At 43.7% G+C, this 16,696-nt stretch overlaps 1 protein-coding gene across 2 annotated transcripts in view; it reads left to right on the forward strand.

The window, feature by feature from the left end:
- The first annotated feature begins 13,126 nt into the window (after positions 1-13,126).
- LOC126094705 (secretory carrier-associated membrane protein 1) overlaps positions 13,127-16,696 on the forward strand; it is a 60,943-nt gene continuing 57,373 nt past the window's right edge. The window contains exons 1-2 of one of the 2 annotated variants that reach the window (XM_049909234.1): positions 13,127-13,546; positions 13,654-13,755. In XM_049909234.1, the coding sequence (XP_049765191.1) occupies positions 13,493-13,546; positions 13,654-13,755 (156 nt within the window). In that variant the 5' untranslated portion in view covers positions 13,127-13,492. The remainder of the gene's footprint in view (positions 13,547-13,653; positions 13,756-16,696) is intronic. The other variant, XM_049909235.1, reaches the window with a different exon arrangement.

Raw genomic sequence — 16,696 nt, forward strand, 5'->3', positions numbered from 1 at the left:
GTCAGTGGCTACTAGGAATATAATGGGATGAAGGAAGCTAGACTCACCACATTATAGGCTGCCTGGCATGTGGGATAAGGAGGTCACTCCTTTGGGGTTGGTGACAGTTGACTTTCGAATAGGGAAAGTCCTATTTGATGCATGCATGGAGGTAGTACCATAGGTAAGCGAGGGCTATGACATGATCCTAGGAGTAGATATCTTGCATCAATATCATGCCAAAATTGACCTTGGACAGCGAACTGTGGAACTTGGTGGAATGTTATTTCAGCTAGGGGAAACTGTTGTCAATGCAGAGCTGTCACGAGGGGTGTTCAACGTGATGAACAAACCAATTGACTCGCGTACATTAGCATTAAGGCTTAATTCGCATGAGTGTGTGTCTAGTGGCTCCGGAAAGTCTCTTTGGGTAAATGTGGAGTCAAATCTATCTGTGGGTACAGTATGTGTTATTGAACCATTGGAGGATAATGAAGTTTTGGGTCCATTGGGTTGTTTTGTGAAATGTAGTGCTGTACACGTAGAAAAGGGGAATGACGGGAGAGTAGTTCCCATGAACGTAGATCATTTTAGCGCTGTAGACGCTAATTTGAGGAAAGGAGTTTTAGTAGCAAATTTTGATGTGCCAGATGATGAAGACTGGTGTTAGAGAGGTAGGCGAAGAGATCAACCACTAACTGCCGATAGAACTGCATTGTGTGACAAAGTTAAGCATCTGAAAGGAGGAGAAAGAGAGCATATGGAAGAACTATTGTGGGAATTTAAGGCTTTGTTTTTTCCACAAGGTCTGTTACTAGCAACTCCATTAAAAATGGTTCAAATGGCTCTAACCACTATGGGACTTAACATCTGAGGTCACCAGTCCCCTAGACTTAGAACTACTTAAACCTGACTAACCTAAGGACATCACCCACATCCATTTCCGAGGTAGGATTCGAACCTGCGACCGTAGCAGCAACGCGGTTCCGAACTGAAGCGCCTAGAACCCCTCGGCCGCAGCGGCCGGTTGCAACTTCATTAGTTCAACATAGGATACTAACTGGGAAGGAAGCACCTGTTTACCGCAAACCATACAGAATACCGAGGTATTTGCAGCCGATTGTGGAGGATTTCATTGATCAGCAGCTTGCGGACACTATTATAGAGCATGGTAATAGTTGCTGGGGAACGGGCATTGTCGTTGTGCCTAAAAAATCTATGGATGGAACTAAGAAATACAGGTTCTGTTGTGACTACCGATACCTCAATAATAAGGCAGTAACGGACACATACCCCGTTCCAAATATATCCGAGACTTTGGATCACTTAGGATAGTGCCAGTACTTTTCTACGATGGATTTGACAAGTGGCTATCATCAGTTAGAGGTGGCTCCAGAGGATCGTCCAAAAACTGCTTTCTCTACTCCTGGAGACCATTATCAGTACATTAGAATGCCATTCGGTTTGAAAAACGCTCTGGCAATGTTTCAGAGGTTGCTAGACAGTGTCTTGAGGTGTTTGAAACCACAGCAGTGTCTGGTCTATTTGGATGACATTATAGTATTTTCAAGAAGTATGGAGCAACATAGACAGCGGTTAAGGGAAGTCTTTATGAGGTTAAGAGCAGCTCGTTTGACTTTGAGACTGGAGAAGTGTCATTTTGCATTAGAAGAAGTAAAATATTTGGATCATATTATCAGTAAGGACGGAGTGCGAACAGATCCGAGGTTGGTAGAGGGTGTAAAGGGATTTTCGGGAACCGAAAACAGTTAAGGAAACGCAGTCATTCATCAGAATTTGCAATTTCTATCGAAAGTTCGTGAAGCGGTTTACAGATTTAGCACACCATTCACGCAACTGTTATGGAAGGGTGTGAAATTTGAGTTGACAGAAGAGTGTCAGAAAGCATTGACAAACTGAAGGAAGTGTTAACATCAAGTGCGGTTCTTGTGTTTCCAGATTTTGAAAAGGAGTTTATACTAGCATGCGATGCATCGAATCAAGCATTTGGGTGTGTTCTTAGTCAGGAAATTGATGGCAAAGAACATCTTGTAGCTTCTGTGTCTAGGCAGTTGATGCAGCAGAGAGGAATTACTCAACAACAGAGAGGGAGATGCTTAGCGTAATCTATAGAATCACATATTTTAAATGTTATTTATATGGGAGAAGATTTCGGGTAGTGACAGATCATGCTGCGTTGAAGTGGTTGTTGGGGTTGAAGGATCCGTCATCTAGACTCGCTAGATGGTCTATGAGGCTCAGTGAATTCGACTACGAGGTGGTGCACAAGCCTGGGAAGAAGCACAGTAATGTGGATGCACTAAATGGAATGTGGCAAAAGTTGAAGTCATAGGTTATGACCTAGCAGTATCGCAAGAATTACAGGACGCGGACAACGATTGTAAATTGTATCGGACACAGCCACAATTTAATACGTACAACGGTCTTCTGTGCAGGGAAACGAAGTTAGGGCCAAGGGTAGTAGTGCCAGCGAAGTTGAGGGATGAGGTTTTAAAGGAAGCATATAATCACGTGTTATCTGGTCGTGGAGGGTGTAGAGTGATGAATAGGAGAGTGATGGAGAGATATTGGTGGAGAGGTAGGAAAGGAGACGTGGATCAGCATGTCAAGAATTGTGTACCATGTGCCCAGAGTGCAGATTTGAGTCAGACACAGATACAGCTACAACGATTACCGGAAGCAACATGTCCATTTTCTATGTTGGGGATTGATGTCTTATGACCTTTTGGCGAACACCATTGGGGAACAGATTCGTTCTCACAATGATAGACTATTTTTCAAGGTATGTGGAGATGGTGGCTATGCAAAATCAACAGGCAGAAATGGTCGAGCAAGTGTTAGTAAACAACTGTATTTTAAAGTTTGGTGTACTGGAGACAATAATTACTGACCAAGGGACCAACTTCATGTCGGGTTTAATGAAGGAACTGTGTAAATGGTTGAACGTAAAGAAGTTGAGGACTAGAGCACTGCATCCACAGGCGAATGGAAGGACAAATGGTTCAAATGGCTCTGAGCACCATGGGACTCAACTTCTGAGGTCGTAAGTCCCCTAGAACTTAGAACTACTTAAACCTAACTAACCTGACACCACACACACATCCATGCCCGAGGCAGGATTCGAACCTGCGACCGTAGCGGTCACGCAGTTCCAAACTGAAGCGCTTAGAACAGCACGGCCACACCGGCTGGCGAATGGAAGGACAGAATGGGTACACAGAACAATCGGGAAGATGCTGAGTTTTTGTCTGGATTCTCACCGCCATCAGTGGGATGAGTATTTGAAGCATATTCTATGCACATACAATGCAAAAGTCCATACAAATACCGGTTTGTCTCCATATGAGGTAGTGTATGGGCGAAAAATGCCATCACTGTTTGATTTAGTGAAGCTACAGAAAGGAAGGACTGGTGAATCTGTACGTCAATTCGCAAGAACAATTCGGGATGTTTGGAAACGGGTACAAAAGGCAAATACGAAGGTTTTGGAAAGGAAGGAAGACGCAGTAAAGCGGAAAGGAAGTTTACCGCAGTATAGCGTGGGGCAATGGGTAATACTGTCCATCCCCTATACGCAAAAAGGTATCAAGGGTCATACCAAGTTGTTGAAACCACATCCCCCATTAATAATAAGCTTCAGCTACCAAATAGAACAACGATAGTACACACTAGGCGGTTAAGGCCATTTAAGGGTTGTTTGGGTGTGATTGCAGGCGTGTCACAGGAAGGAAAGAGGAAGAATGAGAGAGTGAAGAGAGGTGCTAAGCACAGAGAAAACCAGGAAGATAGAGTACAGAATGAAGTACCGTATGCTGTGTGATCCAGAAAGTAGTAGAGTATTTGTAGTTTTTTATTTTCTTGTTATGTATTAGCGGTTTTGCGTAGGTTAATTAGGCATTGTATTTTCGTATATGTGTTTTCGAGTATTTTGAGCCTGCTGGGGCAGCAGCCTTTTTGAAGAGGGAGGAATGGTGACGGTGATCCCTGTCCTCAGGTCACTGAAAAGGGAAGTGTAGCGTCTGACGTATGTGGAGTATTAGAGGAGAAATCAAACGCAGTTCTGGAGAAATAAATGTGTCGGAGTAAATTTTGAGGCAAAGCCGTAATAAATATGTGTTGAACGATGTCAGAGTCTTACGATTTCCTGTTTAAATTTTTTGTTATCGACAGTGCTGGGTCAGGAAAGTCGTGTTTATTGCGCCAGTTCATATAATGTAGTATAAGGACGAAAGCAGTCACACAATCGGTGTTGAGTTTGAATCAAAAATAATAAATGTTGGAGGAAAATCTGTGAAGCTACAAATGTGGGACACGTGCACGGTTCAGTTATTTCTAGCCAGAGGGAATGGAGTAGACTGTCCAAGGGACATCGTGGAACCAAAATTGAGCTTGCAACGGGTCGGGATGCATTGGATCTTCTCCACCTACGAGAATTTGGTAGTAGTAGCAAGTTGTTTTGAGCGGGGAGTATTAGCAGAAGCGAAACATATAGAGCTCGAGGGGAGCGGAATTTTAATCACTGGAACTAAGTGTAACATAATAGGACCAACCTTCCACCTGCCAACGTCAATTTGAGGAGTCACGCAATTGAATGTTACACGGCCACAGCTGTACTGTCCAGAAGCCACTTTAGAGTTTTTTCCAAGGCAGAATCTGTGCTTGTTAAATCAAACTCTGGAGCCAGGTCTGTTGAGATCCGTAAACCAGTTCCTTTTAGAGCAAGAGGGGCGCATATCAGCCGAACAGCTTGTGCAACATGTAGCTCACTATAGGGAAAGGCAACGGCAAACAACGATCATTTTGAGCACCTCTGTGCAAGTGTCATCGCCGCCTTAACTTTGTTATGTGTTGTTTTCTTTCTGATCAGACGGAGAGCTAAATCCAAGAGGGAACCAAGGGTAGTCAAAGTCCCAGTGGGTTGGATACCAAGGACATGAGATGAGTAGGTAAGGGATTGATCGAGCAGTCGTCACCCAGTAAGGAATTTTTACGTTTTGTTTCATGTCATGGTTTTAAGGGGTACTAGACCACATTTAAGTTTTCTAATAGTAAGGAAATACGCCATAGGTGCTGACCCAAACAAGTTAAGAGCTAGTTAAGGGTCGACCCAGGGACCGGGTCTGTCCAAAGAGGTAAATAATGTAGCAGCACCACCGTTTGTGAAGGAGAAAGTTAGTTTTGTGCAATATTCTGAGCACAAGTTACAGCTAGGTGCGGGCCGGATTCCAGTGAGTTACGCATACCAACAGTTGCAAAGTAGAATAGAGGGCTCAGGGCCGTCAAATTTCTGAAAGAGTATACGCAGCAGTTTTGCATGTTGCAAATCACAAGCAGAAGGGGCCCACTGGCCAGCCTAGCATATTATGAGTACGTGACGTGAAACGGTGCATATGGCAAAAAAGAGGCGCACAGCCGTGTGTAATAGGTGCGGGTTTCTAACGAGATTCATTCAAGTGTGGCAGCTCTCCTGGATGGCGGGGTGTGTCACACCACCAGCTACACGCAGCAGCAGATGGGGCGCCAGCGTTCCAGTCCACGGTGGGTCTCTGGTTCGACCCTCTGAGGCCAATGCGGGGTCCATAGCCAGCCAGCGGCGGGCCACTCCACGGCTCGCTACCGCTGGCAGTCATCCTGGCTTCCAACACATGCCGGAGGTATCTCGAGGCGACGGTCGCAGATTGGGACGCCAGATAACGGGCGCTTGTTGTCGCCGTGATCTTAGCCATGCCAGCGAGGAGTACGCAGCTGGCCGCCTGCGGCTCACACCGAGCAGCACTGAGTCGGCAGGGACGCACACTGCTGAGATGACTGCCGACATCCTGATGACGCCGCAACTCCACTGCTGTACAAGGCCGACACACAGCAGGGTGCACACGGATCGCTGAGGCAGCAATTCTGCACCAAGCCGTTTCACAGATAGTGCAGTTGTGTCCTCAGCATTGTGACACAGACCCAGTGGAATGGGGGCACTGTAACTGGAAACAATAACTCACTTGGAAATCTCGGATGAGTCTTAATATGGTGCCTTCTACCTCTTCCCGCTACATTTAGTGTTCCAATTACATTCGGTGGCAGAAGTTGCCACTACAATATCATGGTTTTGAAGATATCCCCTCTAAACCTAATATGCCAAAAAGGTAAATTTTAAAAAAAGGGAAAAATATGTACACTACTGGCCATTAAAATTGCTACACCACGAAGATTACGTGCTACAGACGCGAAATTTAACCGACAGGAAGAAGATGCTGTGATATGCAAATGATTAGCTTTTTGAGAGCATTCACACAAGGTTGGCACCGGTGGCAACACCTACACCGTGCTGACTTGAGGAAAGTTTCCAACCGATTACTCATACACAAACAGCAGTTGACTGGCTTTTCCTGGTGAAACATTGTTGTGATGCCTCGTGACAGGAGGAGAAATGCGTACCATCACGTTTCCGATTTTGATAAAAGTCGGATTGTAACCTACTGCGATTGCAGTTCATCGTAACGCGACACTGCTGCTTGCGTTGGTCGAGATCTAATGACTGATAGCACAATATGGAAACGGTGGGTTCAGGAGGGTAATACGGAACGCCGTGCTGGATCCCAACGGCCTCGTATCACTAGCAGTCGAGATGACAGGCATCTTATCCGTATGGCTGTAACGGATCTTGCAGCCACGTCTAGATCCCTGAGTCAACAGATGGGGACGTTTGAAAGACAACAATAATTTGCACGAACAGTTCGACGACGTTTACAGCAGCATGGACTATCAGCTAGGAGACCATGGCTGCGGTTACCCTTGACCTGGGTGTAACAATTCATAAGGATATGAAATGGAGCTATTATATGGGCTCAGTGGTAGGTAATGCAGCTGGCAGACTCTGATCGGTTTGTAAAAGACTGGAGAAATGCAGTCTACAAATGTGATTGCCTACAAAACACCATGAGACCCATCTAACAATGTTGTTCAAATATTGCTGTACCAAATAGGAAGCCAGCCGCAGTGGTCGTGCGGTTCTAGGCGCTTCAGTCCGGAGCTGCAGGACTGCTACAGTCGCAGGTTCGAATCCTGCCTCGGGCATGGCTGTATGTGATGTCCTTAGATTAGTTAGGTTTAAGTAGTTCTAAGTTCTAGGGGACTGATGACCTAAGATATTAAGTCCCATAGTGCTCAGAGCCATTTGAACCATTTTTGAACCAAATAGGACTAATAGGGGACACTGAATATAAGCAATGAATGGTAGCAAAAATTATCATATGTTTCTTTGACCTATGGCAGAATGTCCCGGAAATGCTGAAAGAAGTGAATTGTCAGACGCTTAAAGGTAGATGCAAACTATCTCATGAAAGCCAACCAAAAACGTTTCAAGAAACAACTTTAAGTGATGAATCTAGGATTACACTACAGCTCCTACGTATTGCTTCTGAAGGGATTGTGAAGACAAGATTAGACCATTTACTGCGAGCAAGTAGGCCTTTAATCAATCATTCTGCCCACACTTCATCTTGGATGGAAGTATGAAGTACGAGGAGCGTGCACTGCTCGATGGTCACATGATACCTTGTTGCAGCGTGACCTCAAAGTCAGCCTTTGCTACCACGACCCTACCGGGTGCAAGGCAATGTGGGCAGCACGAAATGGGAGAACCAGGCATGGTAATAATGTGTTCAAGTGTTATATTCTGAACTTCCCTCGGTGCTTCTGATAGGCAAGCAAATTCTGCTAATATCTTCAGGATGTTTGTGTACATTGTGAAGCAGGCCACAGGTTTTATACTAAAGAACACTGCCTGCTGTCATTGTCCTGTTATCTTCAAACTCATTATGGAGCGGATCAGTTGGGCATTTGTGATGGCAGCAAGCAGCTTGTAGTGGCTGAGGAAATCCACGCCCAGGATCAGGTAATTGACATCGACCACAGTGAACCTCCACTTGAATGTGTGGTACAGTCCAAGGTCCACATTTCAGTGATGAGTACTATACGCATTTATGGTGGAATTGTTTGCTGTCATGAGACACAGAGTTTTCACGATCCTGCTGTATCTTAACATCATCTGAGGGAAAATGGACAAATCTGGACCAATATCGACCAGGTACCTTACACCCCCCCCCACACCCTCACATTCCTGCTTTGATACTGTACTGCAACTAGGTAGGTCTAAGCCCACTCACCATTGGCTTTTAGGTGTGAACACGGTGAATGACACCTGGTCGCTTCATTGTCAAAACTGGTATGGTACCAACAGTAACCACTTGGAGGTGCTTCCATTGTCAGGAGAGACACGTTAGAATGTCTGTCGCTGTGTCACCGATTGCACATGCTGTGTCGCCTGTAGTCAGATCCGCTATTGCCCTCTGGCAATGAGGGTGCCAACTGATCAACCTGTATGGTGAGAGCCACCAATTAGGCAGCCAGGTTCTGCACTACCTAGTGTAAGGTGGAGTACAGGGCAGTGGATGCAGTAAATGTATGTCACTGTGGAGGTGTGGTGCACAGTGTCATACATGGCTGCGGCTATGGTACCAGGCGCCGTTATCAGCGCAACGTGTACCTGGCTGGCCAGGTTTGCGATGGCGTCCAGCTGCATATCTGTCTACTCAGTTACTGCTGCTTGCACCTTTGTGGATAGGCTGCACACCCAGATAGTGCACAATAGTGAGTCAGGATCACGTCAGACTGCACAAGGCTTCACAGGTAGTACAGGAACTGAGAAGGTCTCCAATCACCACATTCCTCTTGGCATAACAATTTGTGTACCTATTGTTCTTCAGAAGACAAAATCCTTCAGATTAATTCCTCCTTCAGCCGTTTATATGAGGAGTGTGTCGGTGGTGCAGTAATTATATCCCGCGCTTTGGCCAGGTAATTCTGATTGAGCTGGCTCACTATGCATCCATATTTGGCGAGCTTGAAAGTAACGTTTTTACTTAGGAAAACCACCCGCACTTGACTAAATCACATGAATGGGTCAAGGGGTCAAAAGGAAGGCAGCCTAACCAGCATGCATCCTGTGCTACATGTCACCCAAGTGGCGGTGTGGCACTGTTGCGCGTGTACAAATTCTCATGAGCTGGCTCCAGGTGGGCAGTTCCCTGCATGCAGAGCATGTCTGTAGCTCACTCTCCAGGAGCATAATGCATGCCAACAGCTCTTCTCTTGCCTTTTGGAGTTCATCATTAGTTGTCATAATGCAATAGCAAAGTTCTCAAGCACACGGAAAAACACACATGAAGAAAACATGCACACAAAAAGAATGAATGTTCAATGTTCAAATCACGAGTACATGTGGCTATGGAAAATACAGAAATGTTTGTGTGGGAATCGACTCATGGTTCAGCATCACTTCCACTGATCCAGTCCATCACCACTCCACTTGTTTGCCTACAGATCACGTCAGGGTGAAGTGGGAAACGGGTTATTTTCTCTGCTTCCATGTCCGTTGCATGCTGAACTGACTTTTATTGCTACACCCATTTACTAAGTTCAGAATTTAGGCTCAGGCGACAGTAACTGATTAAACATTTGATTACGTAATAACACATTTATTTGCAAAGGTCGTACACTAACAAACTCGCGAAGTATTGTCTGAATGTTCTCACACAGTTAACACTTCACTGCAGTTAATAGCTCAACCAGTGATCTCGGAGCATGCACTCTTTCAGTGATCAAGCGCATAGTATGATCTTGCAGTCGTGGAGAGACATTTGTCCAGCCAAATGCGCAAATTACCACTCATCTCTAAGGCTCTGTGGCACAGAGCAAACGATCAGCATCTGATCAAACTTGTGAATGCATTGGGGGGAGTGAGTGTTGTACTCGTCCAACATGGTCCACAGTTGACATAATCTAGGTCGAGCTTGCAGTGGCTTTCGCTTTGTCTCTTCCATGCCCACAGGTGTTACACCATGTTGGCCTAAGAATAAAATCTGTGATCAGGTGTGAATAATGGCGTGCCACTGTCCACATGGTTCTGTGGTATGGCTGCAACAAAATTATTTCTTTGTGGAAACTAATACTTTCTAGCAAACTTGTTTTCATAAAACTCATCTTTGATTTCTCTGTCAGCGTCATTTGCAGCCGCATAAGCCCCTATTTCTCTTCTCCTTGTCAAAAGCACTTCATTGCTGGTAAAATAAAAATATCTAAAATAAATCTTTAAAACTGTTTGGGCAATTTAAATTTAAAGTCTTTTTCCTGTAGTGGACTTGTATAGGATTTTGCAGCCATAAATTATTTGAATCTGTCATTGTCACTTACTCTTCTCTGATCACTGGAGTCAATTACAATTTTCATCTGAAACTAAAATTGCATAGTGTTGTAGACAATTTTACATCATAATCTTTGTTTGAAATACACTCCTGGAAATGGAAAAAAGAACACATTGACACCGGTGTGTCAGACCCATCATACTTGCTCCGGACACTGCGAGAGGGCTGTACAAGCAATGATCACACGCACGGCACAGCGGACACACCAGGAACCGCGGTGTTGGCCGTCGAATGGCGCTAGCTGCGCAGCATTTGTGCACCGCCGCCGTCAGTGTCAGCCAGTTTGCCGTGGCATACGGAGCTCCATCGCAGTCTTTAACACTGGTAGCATGCCGCGACAGCGTGGACGTGAACCGTATGTGCAGTTGACGGACTTTGAGCGAGGGCGTATAGTGGGCATGCGGGAGGCCGGGTGGACGTACCGCCGCATTGCTCAACACGTGGGGCGTGAGGTCTCCACAGTACATCGATGTTGTCGCCAGTGGTCGGCGGAAGGTGCACGGGCCCGTCGACCTGGGACCGGACCGCAGCGACGCACGGATGCACGCCAAGACCGTAGGATTTTACGCAGTGCTGTAGGGGACCGCACCGCCACTTCCCAGCAAATTAGGGACACTGTTGCTCCTGGGGTATCGGCGAGGACCATTCGCAATCGTCTCCATGAAGCTGGGCTACGGTCCCGCACACCGTTAGGCCGTCTTCCGCTCACGCCCCAACATCGTGCAGTCCGCCTCCAGTGGTGTCGCGACAGGCGTGAATGGAGGGACGAATGGAGACGTGTCGTCTTCAGCGATGAGAGTCGCTTCTGCGTTGGTGCCAATGATGGTCGTATGCGTGTTTGGCGCCGTGCAGGTGAGCGCCACAATCAGGACTGCATACGACCGAGGCACACAGGGCCAACACCCGGCATCATGGTGTGGGAAGCGATCTCCTACACTGGCCGTACACCACTGGTGATCGTCGAGGGGACACTGAATAGTGCACGGTACATCCAAACCGTCATCGAACCCATCGTTCTACCATTCCTAGACCGGCAAGGGAACTTGCTGTTCCAACAGGACAATGCACGTCCGCATGTATCCCGTGCCACCCAACGTGCTCTAGAAGGTGTAAGTCAACTACCCTGGCCAGCAAGATCTCCGGATCTGTCCCCCATTGAGCATGTTTGGGACTGGATGAAGCTTCGTCTCACGCAGTATGCACGTCCAGCACGAACGCTGGTCCAACTGAGGCACCAGGTGGAAATGGCATGGCAAGCCGTTCCACAGGACTACATCCAGCATCTCTACGATCGTCTCCATGGGAGAATAGCAGCCTGCATTGCTGCGAAAGGTGGATATACACTGTACTAGTGCCGACATTGTGCATGCTCTGTTGCCTGTGTCTATGTGCCTGTGGTTCTGTCAGTGTGATCATGTGATGTATCTGACCCCAGGAATGTGTCAATAAAGTTTCCCCTTCCTGGGACAATGAATTCACGGTGTTCTTATTTCAATTTCCAGGAGTGTACATAATTTTTTGATGAATAACGTCAAACTGACTCTAGGGGTTATTTTCTATAAACCCATAAGCACATGCATGGGTTAAAATATACCACCTGTGGCTTCGACATGTTAACAGCATTGTTAGATAAATACTACAACTATAATCTTCTACATAACTTTCAACCAACAGTCCCTCCTTGCAACAGTTTGTGAGATCCCGTTTCTCACATTGTCTTGTTGAGTAAGGCTTTGTCTAGTAGTGTCTGGGTAAAAGATACCCCAAGCCTGGGATAACTCAGACACTTAACTTCAGGAATAAGTTGCGGTTTCGAATATGATAACGACATGGCATCCTGTGTAAAAAATTGTGCAAACATTATAAGAATAATGAGCCTGAGAGCGAAAATGTCCACATTTCAGGGAAGTAGCATAGTTTAGATACTGGTCAAGAGGTAGATAGTGATGATTCGGAGGATGTCTCTGCAATATCTCAAGCAAAATATAAGGGAAAGTATGGCAGTCGGTGAAAAAAATGCGCACTACCAAGATAAACTTCCCGTAAACAAGACAGAATACAGATGGATTTTCTTCTGGGGGATGCAAAATGCGTCCATGGGAAAAGGACCAGAAAGCCAAAACTACCACCAACACTTGTTTCAGGTTAACATGTAAGGTACATTAATTTTCATTTTGTTAAGAATGTTCCGGCAACGGTTCTGATTAGATATAAAAGACATACTCTTCAGTACGCACAGTCTTCCTTAGATTCATTTTTTGTCATTATGAGAAGTGAGTGTTTAAATCTTAAAAATCATTAATTATATCTTTAAAATACTCTAATGTTGTGATGTGTACATATACATTCCCATTCCCTGAATAGTATAGTGCAGTTTTTTTCTAATGGATAAAAAAATACCCCACGCTGGTAGTAACGTAACAGGAGTTAATGAAGTGAACAACGAGGCATGCTCATGTGATTCAGTTATGAGACTGTTGCCTGTAAAAGAGTAACACCGTATTTCGATTTCCAATCTTGCATTCATTTTTGATCTATCACATTGAATTAAAGGAGGATTTTGTTAACTGTAGATGTTTTCAAATGCATTTCAGCTCCAGGTATCGCGACAGAACTCGCCTTTTTTCGAGAAGAAGCATATCTTTCCGCATAGTTAGTGTAGTCACTTGCTATCTGGACAAAACTCGCCCTAAGAATGTAACTCTACACTCACGTTGTTCGCCATAGACAACCTAAATCCAGCTTATCATTTTATGAGGTGGTCAGATATTATATGGACCATTGCTACTGGCTTTACCTAAACCCGCACATAACTTGGAAATACTGTATATCAGCACATTCAAATGTGGTAATACTGCGCCGTTGAAGTGCTCTGAAAGATAGGTTCTGACATGTAGGAGCAGTGAGCATTGCATAAGAAGTTGTTAACTGTCATACAGAGAGAGAGATATATATTTACTTTAAAACTCCAGTTCTCTATGATAAACGTGCTTATGTGAAATGAGATTTGTGCTATATCTCGCATAGCCCAATTGTGTTGTTACTGCAATTTAAAGAAACCGCTCCATCAGTCCCATTCGATACGTGATTGGAGTGTCGTTGTGACGACATAATCTTGCGCAGTGGTGTCTCGACATCATCTGATAATGGATTAAAACAGGATAAGCATATTATAATATCGCTTTATTTGTAGTGAACACCACGTTAAGTGTAGGGGCAAGTAAACAAAATTAAAAATGTCAGCTGGTTTTGATGAAAATCCCTTTGGGGAGCCAACAGAACCTTTTGCGGTAAGCAATGTGTATGGGTTGACTTTGTTTAGACGAATGTTTGACATACGTGTGCGAGAGTCATATGATCTAGTAACACTTTAACTTTTCTTATTTTTCTTCTGTAGGATCCAGCAATTCAACAAGTGACCAGTAATACAAGCAGTGTACAGAGAGGTCTTGAAGATTATAATCCATTCGCCGACCAGGGAGATCAGAGATTTCCTGCAGTATGTTAATTTTTATCATCTGTGTTAGACTATATTCAGATGTGTGCCACGTAGCATTATAATTGCCCATATTGTACGGTTGTTGAACAACGATATTAGCCTGTTGTGTCTCGGTGCTATCGTGTTAACAATATGGGCGTTATCATTCCCTGAGAGGTAACGTGTGTTGAGCTGTCACGTACGAAGTGCTATTTGTTGCAGACAGTTTACCATTGTTGATTTTAAGGGTTATGGTCACTACGCCACCCAGTTTTTGATTTGGATGTCAATTTGTGTTAGACATGGTATGCACGTATTGACAGCGTTAAAATATGCTATATGCTGTAGTTTTTTGACGATATAACGCCCGTTGCAGTGGACGTAATTAGCAGTAGATTGTCAGACTGGCCATTTGATTGGGATCCAAACACAAGGATGAAAGGTGTGCCTTGCCCAATTGTATCATTTGAATTGCTGTATTGTGCTGTTAAATCCAGCTCGTGTGTTTTCTGTGTCGTGGGCACTACATGATGGATATTGGCTGGAAGAAACTACAGTATAAATGTAGTTATATCTCCCTTGAAGGGAAATAACTGATTTTAATTATGAAGGAATAATATAAGTTGTGTAGAGGCTGAGATTATTTTCCCTGCCAAACTGTATACTGGTATATACTAGGCTAGTGGATTAGTATATCGGGTTTAATATTTGACATTGTATGTGGTAATTTCACCCTGGATTGTTAAATTTGACAAAGTGAAGCATGAAATGAAATGTGTCAGCTTAAGACAGAACTATAGCCATAACATTCAGGTATATTACTTATTATGACACGAAATACTCAGTATCGAGTAAAGGTATAAAATCTGCTTGCACTGTAGAGCAGACATTTTTATATATCCTTTACAGTGATTACTCCCACCCTGTGCTTAATGTTTTTGTTGATTTATTTTAGTTTTTTGTAACCATAGAATATGGAAAAGGACTTCATGGTGTGTGTAAAACTCGTGGGTTGCCAACATAGCAGTGTACATAGTTGGGGCATTAAGTTTTTAAATGAAGCAATGGATGAGGCTGTAAGAGTGAGTAAAGGCATTAAAACAAAACAAGTGACTTTTATTGCATTGTGCAAAGTAATGAGAAATTGACATATAGGCTGCAAGCAATCTTGTTTACATTTATACACCTGATGCCTGAAGAATTTATGTTGGAACATTCACTGAGTGAAAGTGATCCATAGTAGAGAGAAAAATGGCCTAATGATCAGTGTTCCTAGTGTAGACTGGATTTCATGAGTGGCAAATAATGTAATTAGATATATTAGTCAATGACCAGAAGTGTGGAATTATAGTTAAACAATTCTTATATTGGAAAAGTGCTTCCAATCAATTCTCCTTGTCTCATTGCTGCACCAAGCATATATTCAGGTCAGTTGTGATGAACAAGTCGGTCATCCAGCCCTGCTTGTTTATTGCTGCTCAGTGCTGATAACCTTCTCTCTCTGACAGAGGAGTAACAGACATGATGTGGCAAAGATGGTCCCTGTTATAGATATTGACTAACAAGAATTAGACATATACTATTGTGGCAGATAACAGATTTGAGTAATGGACATAGCTCAGCAAAAAACTGCAGAAACAGCTACAGGCAGTGAGTAAACTAGGAATGAGATGTGTGATTTCTGACTGTACAGCAGTGATGATAATTATTTCAGTGGAAGAAGTGCACGTCTGGTGGTGAACTGAAATTGCTCGTGTTTTCTGTGTGGTGTTGCATTTTACTAACACACAGTCATTTGGCACAGATGAAGTGGATGCAGTGGAAGACAATCAAGCAATCATACTGTGTATGGTGAAGCAATTAATGTGACGGTGAAAAAGCAGTTGCTAAAGCTCTACAATATATCAGTATTATGTCTGTTAATAACATACAGCAACTCATAACAATAACATTCATATTACTTGTAAATTTAATGTAATAGTTTTAGGTGGGATGGGAAATTTGTTTTGAACTATGGTTGTGTAAGAAACTGCTAGAGATTGAGTTTGATCTACAAAGTTAATGATCCTGCCAATCTAAGCAAGCAGTTACTCAGTAGCCATTCCCAAATGCTTCGGGTTGTGTTGCTCATTATTTCTCTTCCTTTGGAAAGAGTGAAGAGGCTAATCCAGGTCCATCATATGTTTTGAATACAATACAAAGGAATCATTAAGCCCTATGACAGTGTGTCATTTCTGCTGTCATTGAAGCACTAAGCACAGGTGTCGACTCCCAGTCCTTGAGACGGAGGCAAGGTTTATGCTCCCATACTGCTTCTTTCACCACTGGTTATCTAAATTCTCATTCGTTTATACTAGTCCTAAACTATTGTTAGTGCCCACATTCTATCTGTAAAATTTTTTTGAACACACTGAAAATGATCTTCTTAATGTTTAGGACAGATGTTGACTATGCTACAAAAATCGTAATGGATATTCACATTGTTTGTTTGGTGACTAATGGCTTTGTGGTAGTTTGAAAGAAACTAATTATTGGAGTCAGATTCAAGTGCTCAACCAATTTGGTTTATTAGTGTTGTTGTATACAATTATTTAGGATTTATCGTAGACAGTAGTACATGAAACAATTTTCCAATTGTGTTGGTTATTGATATGTTCTTATGTACAACATAAAGCCAGAATGTAAATTAGTATAGTCAAAAGTTTTCTTACAAGGGGCAGTCAAATCAAAACGAGAAGGGTAAGAAAAAGTAAGTAAACTATTTGTTATTTCAGAAGATTCATCATATCTGTTACCAGAAAGACATTCATCTCACTGTGACAAACCAGTTGTTTCCTCCATGGAAAAATGTCTGCAGTTGCATACAGAACTATGGTTGTACAGAGGTGTGCACCTCTGTCCGAAGCAAATCAATGGCCACATGTTACCAAGTTTGACTGTGAAGTCCCAAACTCTCCTCAAG

The sequence above is a fragment of the Schistocerca cancellata genome, chromosome 8, assembly GCF_023864275.1.
Source record: "Schistocerca cancellata isolate TAMUIC-IGC-003103 chromosome 8, iqSchCanc2.1, whole genome shotgun sequence".
NCBI classification, from domain to species: domain Eukaryota; kingdom Metazoa; phylum Arthropoda; class Insecta; order Orthoptera; family Acrididae; genus Schistocerca; species Schistocerca cancellata.